Source organism: Mytilus californianus, unplaced genomic scaffold (genome assembly GCF_021869535.1).
Source record: "Mytilus californianus isolate M0D057914Y unplaced genomic scaffold, xbMytCali1.0.p SCAF_6, whole genome shotgun sequence".
NCBI classification, from domain to species: domain Eukaryota; kingdom Metazoa; phylum Mollusca; class Bivalvia; order Mytilida; family Mytilidae; genus Mytilus; species Mytilus californianus.
Window position 1 is genome coordinate 59,967,964 of NW_026262712.1, and position 12,586 is coordinate 59,980,549.

A 12,586-nucleotide genomic window follows, 5' to 3' on the forward strand; every position below is an offset into this window, starting at 1 on the left:
TTAGTCCATGATTGTGTTGGTACTTTGTGGTTTATAGATATCACGTGATTTATTGGACCCGGGAAGCCGTGAAGATGGTTGTCAGTACATGTAGATATTCTCAATATTTAAAATCGATGGTGACCTTAGAGAATAAAACGTTAATATATATGAATTTGAGCGTTTTTTTATTCATAATGAACATAATATTAATTGTTCATTTTTTTTGCGAAGTTGCCCTTCAATGCAACCTAAATCATCGCTGCTGACATCGCTGTCACAAATCCAAAACATAATTTAGTCAAAAATATAGGATTCAAATTTATTTGAGAAGATTGCACTTACCAATTCTATGGCCATATCTGATCTGTTCTGTTGTTAGCTTGGGAAAAAATCACTAAACTTTTCTTTTACACCGCAACATAATCACCAGGAGACCTTCACCTCTTTGAGTGTTTTTTTTTATTTTGTAACAAATACGCAATTCCGAAAATTGACTATTGAAAGAGTGATAACTCTTGTTCATTAAGTTGACTGAAAGAAACAGATTACAAAATGATTCTTTTTTTAGAATTTAATTTTTCACTTGAAAAAAAAGTTATCATAAAAAACTATTTTTGCCCAACTTTTAATAGTTTATGCCACAAACAAAATTGGCCACATTCAAAAGGGTCTGGATGGGTAGCTTTATTTCTTTATTCAATGATTTTTAGGTCATGTTTCTCTATTCTTTACAATTTTATGTTCATTATTCTCAATTCTTTATATATTAGTAACCCATTATTTTCTATTCTTTATTTTTAGGCCCTACCCAGACTCTCATACATGGACCACCATGATTTTTTGTTAGAATGTCAATCCGACCCATATACATCATTTTAAAACAATTTTATTTTGGTCAAGGGGTGTGGTCAATGTTTTCCAGAAGATAATAGACGTTATAAATGCATAAAAAACAGCGATTTGGCTAAAAACTTGAAAAATATCACCATTTAGAAGCTTTCAACATTGTTAAAACAAAAGACAGACAACAGAAGTGTATATAGTTTGTCTACATGTGCATATTTAAGACCATAGATATGGGTTTTTACATGTGGTATAACAAAGTTAGATTTAAAGGGCCAATTTGAGTCCTACTTGGCCATACTCCTTTACATTTTTTCGTTATATTTTTTAAATATAAGAAACTAAGATTATTTCAATTAATAAATATTCAAGAACACTTACATTATCTTTAAAGTCCCTTCACTTAGGTCATTTTTCATAGATATAAACCAGTCAGCAAAGTTACATGAAATCTGCTTATAGCATTTTTGAGTTATTGTCCGAAACCTAGAATATCCCCCCTTTTTTATAAATAAAAACCAATAACTCGGAAACGTAAAATCTAAAATTTCTAAAAACCAAAAGGGAGCTTACGTGAATAGATATAAACAATTTATAAAAGTTTACTGAAAATTGCCTAAAGCGTTTTTGAATTATTGTCCGACATGTTTACAACGGACGGACGGACAACGATATACCTGATTACGACCCGTAAACAGGCGTATAAAAGGAGTGTTGAAACGATTGCCAATAAAGTCTAATATAGGGATATGTCCTATATTATTTTCACGTAAAAAAGTTCTGCAATAAAGGGGGGTCTCCAACTTTGTCACTATGAAATAATTTAGAAACACAGCGAATCAAATTATGTGAATACGATTCACCTTTGTTGCGGAATAAATTCTTGAATTTTACATCATTCTTCTTTTCTATTTCCTTCGCTACCTTTTCAACCTCATCTGCAAATTGTAGTACAGGGTGTAAAGAACACTGAAACTCATTTATTTCACATTCATTTATTAGCAATCCCTCTGTACTTTAAGTTTTGATTTCGTTCAGTAACTTATTCGATTTCAGCTCTGTTGTGTCCTGTTTTTCATATAATTTGTTAATTTGCAGACAAATTCATTTGTGTTGGTAACATCATTCACCATATCTAAGGTAGCTTTTACATATTTGACCGCAGTCCCACTTGATATCTCTTTTAATCCTGCAAAGCATAGGTTTGGTGATTCTCATATACTAATTATATTACGTGTTCACCCTGTCTTGTCAGGAATATGCATGAAGTATTTGCCACAGGCTGTTTTGGTTTTCATTTCCTTCCCATATTTTTAATTCGTTTTATGATACCTCTGTTCATAGTTGACAACTAAATTATACACAAAAGAGATATCAATTTTTCAAATGTGAACTTTCCTTTTCTGTATAATTTAAATTATACATGGCCTGTACATGGTTTATATTCTCAAAGTGTATCGGATATTCCAGGGCTTGCATTTCCTATCATGATTTCTTTGATAGAGGGTCAACGATTACATTGTCAAACAAGTTACTCAAGCAATGGTTCCAAGTGGTAACATTTTTTAATCCAAAGTTTTACGGACACCATCATGATTTTGAAAAAAATGTCCAGAAATCATTAAATACCATGCAACTTCACTTGTAAACATAATGAAAGCTGTATAATTGTGTACTCTTAGTCCTGCGTTTAATATCCGCTACAGGCAACGACCACCTTTTGTATAGGATTTTTTTTTTGGGGGGGGGGGGGGGGGGGGCAAGTTATATGTTTTCTCGACTCTATAAAGAAATATTTTTGTATACCAAATAGCTACAATATACATATGATATAATTACTGACCATTATTTATCCTCTTCATTACGAACGAGAACAATATTTTTTTAATTTATCCCCCTGTTTTTCAGTTGAAACAAGTTATAATTCACTTCCCTTCTGAACGTTTTTTTTTTCTCTCTCAAGAAATAAAAAAAATAAAACAATTTATCGGAAAAACAATGTCCCCTCCCGACACATACAAAACACGATGATGGGAGGTTTCAATAATCTTGTATTTTGGCAGTGGTTTTTCTTCCAGGTTCAAGATATAGGGGTAGAGGGGAGAATTTTTGCAGAATTATCATTTTAACCTGTTGCTAGGCCGGCATATTATAGCAGTGCCAAAATTTATTTTGATTTTGTTAGGTAGCATAATCAACTCTCACTGCATATAAGTTATACAGCATTGAATAATTTACAAAAAAAGTCCCACGAACTTCACTTTATATCAAAATGGTTCTCAACTTGAGATGTAACTTTCTAAACTTCAAATAAATACATCAAACATATTGTTACAGCAGCATTCCAACGGTCCATTCTGTAGATAATGTGAAGAATGTGGTACTGTATACAATAAAATGATTGACTTGTTTAGATGCCTTAATGCATATTCATAAAATTGAGAATGGAAACGGGGAATGTGTAGAAGAGACAACAATCCGACCAAAGAGCAGAAAACAGCCCAAGGCCACCAATGTTAATTATAGCTCGACTCAGAACAGGAGTAATAGCTCGCTGAAGCTCGCAATACACATGTTCCTTAGCCTCGTACAAATACAGCATTAAAGACATTTACAGTTGTTTACAATTCTTTATGTTATGGAATCATATTTTTGAATTGCCAATTCTCATGAATGATTTCCATGTAACCAGATAAACATTTCAGTTTTTGGAATTTGGTTATATTTTTGTAATTCTTTTGTCATCAGTAGTACATCAGCAAGAATATCGACCCAGTGATAGTATATGTAGTAGAACATAGTTATGAAATAGTTTTAAAATGGATCAAAACTATTTTATTGTGGTTGTTCTACTACATACATGTATTGGTTCAGTAAAGACATGAATAATTGCCAAACTTCATAATATTTGAGGACATAACAAATTGTCTTATTTCTGAACAACTAGTCTAATTGCAAATGCTTATAGATGACCCGAATATTTATCTAAAACAAATCCTTTGGACATTAAAAGAAAACCATCGCCGAAATATTGAAAGGAAAATTGCAAAAAAAAAATATAATATAGAAAAACAATCGTTTGATTTCTATGGGATTTTCTCGTTAGAAACAATAATAGCGAAGGTGTACCAATAGATTATTTTCAAAATGTGTTACTTGTTTGTTTGATCAGTTACATCAAATTATCCATACTTGACTGGAGTTAAGTGTGAGTAATTAATTTCTTTTTAAACATATTACGAAAGCCATTTTATTAGAAAATTGCTATCGCTTACATGAATGCTCGACAATCCACAATCCCTCAGATCCCCAACCGGTCACAATCCCAACGCCTTGTATATGTATGGGTAATGGGTCTTTCCAATCCAGGACTGCTCTAGAACCTGCCATTACATTTATCCTTCTCCCAATTGACTTCAACCAACCTGTGCTCTGAACAGCTCAGTATATGTTTTTGCATAAAAGCGATAAAATTTTAATCAACAACACGACGTAAAAATATCTTCGTATTATGCTGCCCACCGATGCATATTTCATAACCGTAAGAAGAGTTCAGGTTTATGTCAGCAGAGAGTAGAACAAAAGCGTCTGAACATGCTTTAAAATGAAATTTCACAGATCTTCTGTTGGCAGGAAATATGTCGAGAGTTGACAAACTTGTATAATAAGTATCAACATTTGAATTCGAGCAGATATCAATGTTTCCACTGTTGATAGTTTTAATCCATACTTCATCCAAAGGATAACTTGCAGTTGAATTATATACAGCGCAATTTAATATCTTTAATTCGTTTTCAATCACTCGTAGTTTTAACGTATTTAATCATAGAGTAAAAAAAGTGTAAGAAGACTGCAGACATAACCCAGCATTATTCTGTCTTTGTGGTCATGTGTTTTTTGTTAGATCATTTTTACTGATTTATTTTAATGGCGTACCCTAGTGATGTGGGATCATTTAGACATTAAAATCTAACGAGAAGTCAAAAGAAATCGTTTCTGGTTACAAGATCGACCTAAAATTATATCGAGTAAAATTAATTAATCTATATCATAGTTTAAAACCATTGTCGGAAATAATGACACATGTTCCTGGACTGTCATTCCAGCGGTAATATGACACAACAATGTAAACTAAAGGCAAACTAATGTGTTTTCGTGGACCATGACGAAGTTTGGATAGAAGAGCGCATACCTTCCAAGAAATCGAGACATGAACTTCGTTCAATTATGTAAATTGCAAACATAAAGTTACTGTTTTTGAAATATTTGCCATATGTTGAACAGGGGGCGATGTTGGAGAGTCAGAACTTGCTTATTGCAATTTGATATGAAGACAAGCTTTTGTTTCAACATTTTATTATTTTTGTTTGAATTTCCAACATCAGGCATTTGCCTCATTTGCCTCAATGTAGTTACGGCCCTGATTAAATAAATTAAAATATGAAAAAAAATTACCAAAAAAAAGGGATTTCTTTTCGCCAAGCGCCAGAGTTCTAAATCATAAAATGTTTTAATTACTGCAAATATCTTTTTGTGTATAAAGGTATAGAAAATTTATCACATTGACCCTGCATAATATCTTTTGTTTTACAATATTGATCTTGTTCTTTCGTTTGAATATTCAAGCAAAGCAATGACAATTAAATTGCTAAACAAGTAAAATATTAAGCATATCGGTCAACATGGATTTTTTTATTTCAGGGAAAAGTAACCCCAAATATCATGATACCCGTTACACGCAAAGACACAAACTTTTGTAGGGGGGGGGGGAGGGGTAGGTAATTTGTTTTCTCGACTCTATAAAAAATATCTTTGTATACCAAATCGCTACAATATGCATATAATATAATTACTGACCATATGTTATCCTCTTCATTACGAAAGAGAACAATGTAAATTACAACTCAGTGTTATTTATCCCCCATGTTTTTCAGTTGAAACAAGTAATAATTCACTTCCATTCTGAATGGTTTTTTTCTCTCACGAAATAAGAATAATAAAACAATTTATCGGAAAAACAATGCCCCCTCCCAACACACACAAAAGACACATTGAAAGATTTTAATAATCTTGACTGGCAGTTATTTTTTTCCACGATCAGGATATAGGGGTAGAGAATTATCATTTTAACCTGCTGCTAGGCCGGCATATAAAGCAGTGCTAAAATTTATTTTGATTTTGTTGGGTAACATATTCATTTTCATCACGTCTTGGGCAATTTTATTTATTTTCATTTCTTAACAGGCCAGATTATTCATTTTCATAATACTCCCTGCACATTATGCGGTGGGAAATATACACACTGTAACAAGGTGTCAAAAAACATCCTCCCCCAAGAAAAAGGAAAAATTGATAGTAGCATGAATAGAGAACGAAAAATGTCTCTTTTATTAAAATATTTAGTATAGAATTTCAAGGAGCGTGGAACTTAAATATCTAACTGTAGAACAGGCAAATAATTAATTAATTTCGTTTTATATGAAACATTATGCGGTTTCCTGTTTTTTTAGATTTTCTTCTTCTTCCGGATACGGGAGTAGACACCTAGGTAGGAGTCTTAAACTTACGGAAATTTATGATACAAATCTGACTTTTTGGAGGAAACTACTTATTTCTGTTCATTATGTATGTGGTGTTTCAAGTAGATTTACATTTGACAATATTTGCGATTTCCTTTTTTCGGAGATATGATAAAAATCTTAGGTTTAACTCAAAATCCTAATTTTTTGTCATGACATTTTGTTAGTTTCCTTATATCACAATCAGTTGTGTGATTTTTCAAATAGAGCATCATTATAATAATAACATGTGTTGCTCCGTACATGAAATAAATATTAAAATTCCCAAATTTTCATTGATTTACATAAACAATGCTTTTTAAACCAAAAAATCATCAATTTTCACCACTAATATCGTTGTTAGTATATTAAATATGATATCCCGGACACAAAAACACTCGAGTAGCTTCCTTTGTAATTTTATTTATTTTTTATCATTTTCTGAATAGATTGGCTGGACTAACTGGTACACGCATATAAAAGTAGGTAATGTGAAAGATGATTATAAATATGTTTATAACCTGCTATTCTCTACACAATTCAGTAAAGATATGTATCTATAATCTGACAAGTTTTTTTTCTTATTTGACATATAATCTTTTTTTAAAGGAACAAGTTAACATTTGATTGGAAATTTGACTACTTGAAGAGAATACACCATTTACTATTCACTGCCAGCCTAGGTAAAGCTAATTAAAAAGCGAACATAGGAGCTTTGAATAATAAAAAAAAATATTTAAAAAATATAAATAAAGAGCAGCATTGAAAGATTAAGTTCATAGATTGAATTAATGTGTTACAAAATGATGTGAACAATTAGTCATGAATGTTTGAAATGATACAGAAACATGATAGATATGATAATTAGTACGGAATGAAATATAGCAAATTTGAAGTTTTTCTAATATGAAAATATAATTTAATAACAATATATGACCAAAAACAAACAATGCACAGATTGTGAAAGGTTATGTGTTTAATTAAACATGTTTAATGTATGCTGATAAGATTTAAATTTTAATATTACTCTGGTAATCTGTAGGGGTGTTTGCTCAGTGTACTGATCTAAATTTCTTTTCCTTAGAATTCATTTATGTATATAAATTTTAACCGTTAAATTTTAAGCAGAACAAGTACAATGAGAAAATATTTTCGCATGTGTCCAGAGTCGTTTTAAAATGATAATTATATGTGACAAAGTATCCTACTTCTGATGTACTGTAACATTCTTTTAAATGCAACGTTTGGGTTTTCTACTGTTTACAAAAGAAATACTAGAGATGAATGCAGTATGAAATATTAAACCATGAAAACAGTGTTTCATTAAATTTGATATAACTTTTAAACAAAAAGACTTAAAATATCAAATTTACTCTTTCTTTTTATTTCATGCATACTTTCAGAACAGTAATATTCATTTCCATCTCTAGCCAATGCAATGAGATTTTATGGCCTTTAAGATTGATTGTAGTGTACGTAGAAACACATGCACTTCTTCTTCTTCAATAGTTTTAGGTCAATAGCACATTGAATTGTTCCCGCACAAGTGTTAATTTATTGATGACTGATAGGAGAGTAGAAAGGTGTATTGTACATTCAAATGTAATTGTTTAATTTACTTTGAGTTCATAAAATAAATGTATACTTCCAATGGTTTAAGTGGAAATAAACATTTACCAACATCAGGCTAGTTATTAATTGTATGCCGAAAACACGATGTAGAATAATTGAGGAACGGTTTCTGTTTTCTCTGTGATACATTATTCTCACTCGAAATAATTTCCGGTTCCATCGAGGTTTTTTTCTAATTGTTTCATTGAAATAGAAGTTTTTCTGTCAGATATATATTATTATATGAATTAAAAAGACCATGCAAAAAGTTCACATATTGCATTACAATTTATGACATTTCATAGCACCGTCGGTACATTTATGCACCTATATACTCCTCAAAGAGTTGCTGCAACCCTTTTCCGTTTGCTGCGCACTCGCCCTACACAAGTCATCGGATGGAACGTCCTAATACTTCGGATGGACACGTTGTTGACTTTACAGTTGTGATAAACAAATAGGTCGAGATAGATGGAAAAATGCATTAAATTCTATATGACATTTAAAAAGTACATTAATGCTTAAATGTCTGGTTAAATAGGTTGATTCTGAAATATAAATATATTAGAACTGTATATCTATCATTTCTATTTAGTTAATCATCACCATAATACTCAATGCTAGCTAACATAACATACGCGATAAACCTAAAATGGCGCTATTTTCAGAAGGTCTGTGGTATAAAGTTATAACAAAACAAATGAAGTGACAGATCATACGGCCAACACAGACATTGGAAGAACCATTATGTTTACACTTTTGTGGTCCATGAAAAAGACACTATGGACACCTAATCTGGTGATGAAATATTCTTTTCAATATTAAATCTTTAAAAAAAAATATTTTAAACTAACATAGTTGTTCAGTTGTTCAGTTTTGAATTGTTTTTATTGTAGAACTATGGCAGCAAACTATTGCGAACCATGCACTGCACGTGGTTTGACTCCTACAGCATTTCGATGGTGTTCCGAATGCGATGAAGCACTGTGTTCTGAATGTACAGAGGCCCACAAAGTTCAAAAAATTACTCGAAATCACCATTTGGTAGAGACAAGTAAAATACCAGAAAGAATTAATCTATCCTATAATTGTTCAAAGCATGAACACTTACCATTGGACTTTTTTTGTGTAAATCATGATGTAATGTGTTGTCAAGAATGTTTGCCCCAAAATCACAGATCATGCAAAAACGTCACATCCATTGACCTGGCATCAAAAAATTCAAAACAATCGCAGTCGTTCATTGATTTTGAAGAACACCTGAGCTTTGTTATCGAGGCTTTATATAAGTTGAACAGCAATTGCAAGGAAAACGACAATCGAATAGAACAACAAGAGACGAAAATTCGAAAACAAATAGAGAAAATAAAAGAACACATTATCAAACAATTGGAATCTTTAGAGGAATCGCTTCTAAAAGACCTAACCGTAATCAAAGACAAAATCATAACCAGGTTGAAACGACAGGAAAAAGATATAGGTGACTTGATTACATCCTCAAAAGCTGAAAAGGAGTCTTTGGAATTTGTAAGAGATCATGGTTCTGAAAAACAAGCGTTTGTTTCAATTCATTCATCCAAACCAGTCTTAGATGAAATTGAAAACAAAGTTAAGCAGCTATCCGAATCGTTGGCATACACCAGTCTTACGTTCGTCGAAAGCGTCTCAAAGGAAAAAATAACAGATCTCGGATCAATAGAATTAACGGAAACACCTTGTTCCTTTCCATTTGTCCCATTCAAGCAGTGCCAGTCACAGGTTCCAGTCGTTTTAAAGCGCCCTAGCACCTCTTACACCTATCTCCACGACATTGACACGAAAGGAGATGATTTGAAAGGAGTAACTGGCATCACGATATCAGACAATAACACATTAATTTTCTGTGATGTAAATGCTGGAAAGATTTATTTTTGTGATGACACCGATAACTTCTTATCATCTATCAGCTCTCCTTTTAAACCATGGAATATAGCAGCCATACCAGGAACAACTACTGCTGTAATGTCTGGTAGAACTGATCCTTACGTACGGTTCTTGGATATAACAAAACGGAGGCTTTCAAAAAAAGTAAAAGTGGGACAGAGTGGAAGTGGTAGTATTGCTGTTACCAAAGATAACATATTCGTAACAATTAAAGGAAAGATACAGGTTCTAGACTTGAGTGGAAAGGTTAAAAGAATAATTAGTCTAAAACATGAACAGGCTATAAATTGGTACATTTCTGTTTGCCAAAATGGGAACATTTGTTATTCAAGTGGAAATGCAGTTCATTGCATTACATCAGTTGGGTGTCCTGTTTTTTCCTATAGTTCCTCTGATCTTCTTTATGCACGAAATGCAATAACAGATGATGCTGACAACATATACGTCTTGGATTGCGAATCAAGTAACATACATAAACTTACATCTACTGGAAATTTAGTTGACATTTTATGGGACGAAAGTTTGTCCGAACCTTATGTATTTTGTTTTAGTAAGGACTTTTCTAAAATCTACATTGCAAATAAAAAGGGAAGAACAGTGTCAGTATTCAAGAAAAACTAGTACCTGCAATATTTGTATGTTTATTTTTTAAACATGATTTTAGGGCACTTAGCAATTTCCATAATATTTTTACAGAACTGTTTAAAGAATAATAGTTTTTTTCCCTTTTACTTATAAGGTTTAACTGTTTTATAATGTTTGCATTGTGTATATTGTTGTATTGTTCATTTGGTTGTCGACCAAGTTCGAGACCATCTCCGCGCGAAATTCAAAATTTCATATTCTTATGGCCATCTGGTTTCAATTTCGGGACAGTGACGTCTGCATATAATACACTGATTTAGCGATGGTAGATAACTATACTTCCAAACTTGATTTTTAGACAAATTTTGGTGTCAAAAATTTCGTTAATAGCAAAGTTTGACACAAGGTTTGTTTTAGTTTTTATTATAGAGATCTAATAACATAAACGGTACCAATTGTTTTGCACCAGATGCGCATTTCGACAATCAATGTCTCTTCAGTGATGCTCGAGGCCAAAATATTTGAAAACCCAAAGCTTATTAAAAAGATGAAGAGCTATAAAACAAAAAAGGACAAATAAGTATAAACAAAGCCGGACAAGGAATCAGAGCTTTGCATGAGGGAGATATATTCCTTAATTTTTAATAATTTCAAAAATTTTGTAACAGCAAATTTTAATAACACAAAATCCGTATTTTCATGCCAGTACCGAAGTACTGGCTACTGGGCTGGTGATGCCCTCGGGGACTATCAGTCCACCAGTAGAGGCATCGACCCAGTGGTAATAATAACATCAACGGTACCAATTTTTCTGCATCAGATGCGCGTATCGACAATCAATGTCTCTTCAGTGATGCTCGAGGCCAAAATATTTGAAAACCCAAAGCTATAAACCAAAAAAGGAAAAAAGTATAAACAAAGCCGGACAAGGAATCAGAGCTTTGCATGAGGGAGACATATTAAATATACGACTTGTTATTGAAAAATTCAATTCCAATAAGGGTATAAATTTATTTAAAATCTAAAACTGAATACAAATATTGATGGGTATTTCGAATTCATGTCTTCCAAAGAAAAAAATTTTCCTGAAAAAAGGTTTGCCTACATGTACTTGTTCAAATAAAGTTTGTTCATTCGCTCTTTGTATAATACAATACAATACCATTTTAGAAGTATACTGTAATACTCCAAACTCGGTTTAGCTAGTGCCCACTTTCAATCTATTTATGCTAGCAGTGAGCAGCAGAGACATTCAGTACCCACCCTTGTCATATACTATATACATCAACAAAAAAACATTTATATATATATTTTTCCACATAAAATAAAACAATTCTATGGTTAATGTAAACTGATTGCTTTCACAATATTCATAGTTACATCATTAGGAGAATATATCTCGAGTTAATCAAAAAACCTACGTTAAAACATAACTGTACTTCGGTAAATCATTATAAATGGTAAAAACCTCAAAAAAATTATAACTGGTCCCTCCTGAGAATCATGAACCCAAGCAAACTAAATGCAGGTTCTGTGACACAAATGTACAATATTATAACATGTTCAATATGAACACAAGGCTACCGATCTATATAACCCAAAAAGACATAAGTGTGATAATCATTCAGATTTTGTTCGTTTACTCAGAACTCATACCTTATGTATTTTATGTGTCCTATATCTGTCTTTATTGATTAAAAAATAACTCGACTTCTTCTGACAGAAGTATCTGCTCAAACAGTCTAACTGGTTGAATGTAGACTGTGAATTAAAAAAAAAATTATCTGTCCATCAATTAATGACATAAACACAACCACGTACAAATATTTATTAACAGACATAATATAAACAAATTGATATGTTGGTAAGTGTTAAAATAAGATGATGTGGTATGATTGATAATGAGACAATTCTCTACTAGAGAAGGAATACCGTAGAAGTTACAGACTATATTTCACCGTACACATACGTCCTTCAATAATGAGCAGTAGTTTCCCACCCTTGTTAAACCTCATGTAAAGATGATAAAATAAAGTTGACAAACAAAACGTTAGAGAATCGCATTAAATACAAAAGCAGTGAGA

At 32.1% G+C, this 12,586-nt stretch overlaps 1 protein-coding gene and 1 long non-coding RNA gene across 3 annotated transcripts in view; one reads left to right on the top strand and one right to left on the bottom strand.

Annotated features, from left to right (window-relative positions):
- The window catches only part of LOC127706034 (uncharacterized), a 30,306-nt gene extending 29,842 nt beyond the window's left edge, over nt 1-464 (bottom strand). Inside the window, exon 1 of the long non-coding RNA XR_007984156.1 lies at nt 325-464. This is a non-coding gene — a long non-coding RNA (uncharacterized LOC127706034). The remainder of the gene's footprint in view (nt 1-324) is intronic.
- A 6,355-nt stretch (nt 465-6,819) lies between these two features.
- Nucleotides 6,820-11,638, top strand: LOC127706031 (uncharacterized). 2 transcript variants are annotated; one of them, XM_052210423.1, is made up of 2 exons: nt 6,820-6,865; nt 8,891-11,638. In XM_052210423.1, the coding sequence occupies exon 2, from the start codon at nt 8,895-8,897 to the stop codon at nt 10,536-10,538; it is 1,644 nt and encodes a 547-aa protein (XP_052066383.1). In that variant the 5' UTR covers nt 6,820-6,865; nt 8,891-8,894; the 3' UTR covers nt 10,539-11,638. The 2 variants fall into 2 exon arrangements, with proteins under 2 accessions (XP_052066383.1, XP_052066384.1); XM_052210424.1 differs by having other exon boundaries at nt 6,824-6,869.
- The last annotated feature ends 948 nt before the right edge of the window (nt 11,639-12,586 follow it).

What these genes read in the sequence shown, in the direction of transcription:
- LOC127706031 (XM_052210423.1), top strand. Translation starts at nt 8,895, where the DNA reads ATGGCAGCAAACTATTGCGAACCATGCACTGCACGTGGTTTGACTCCT.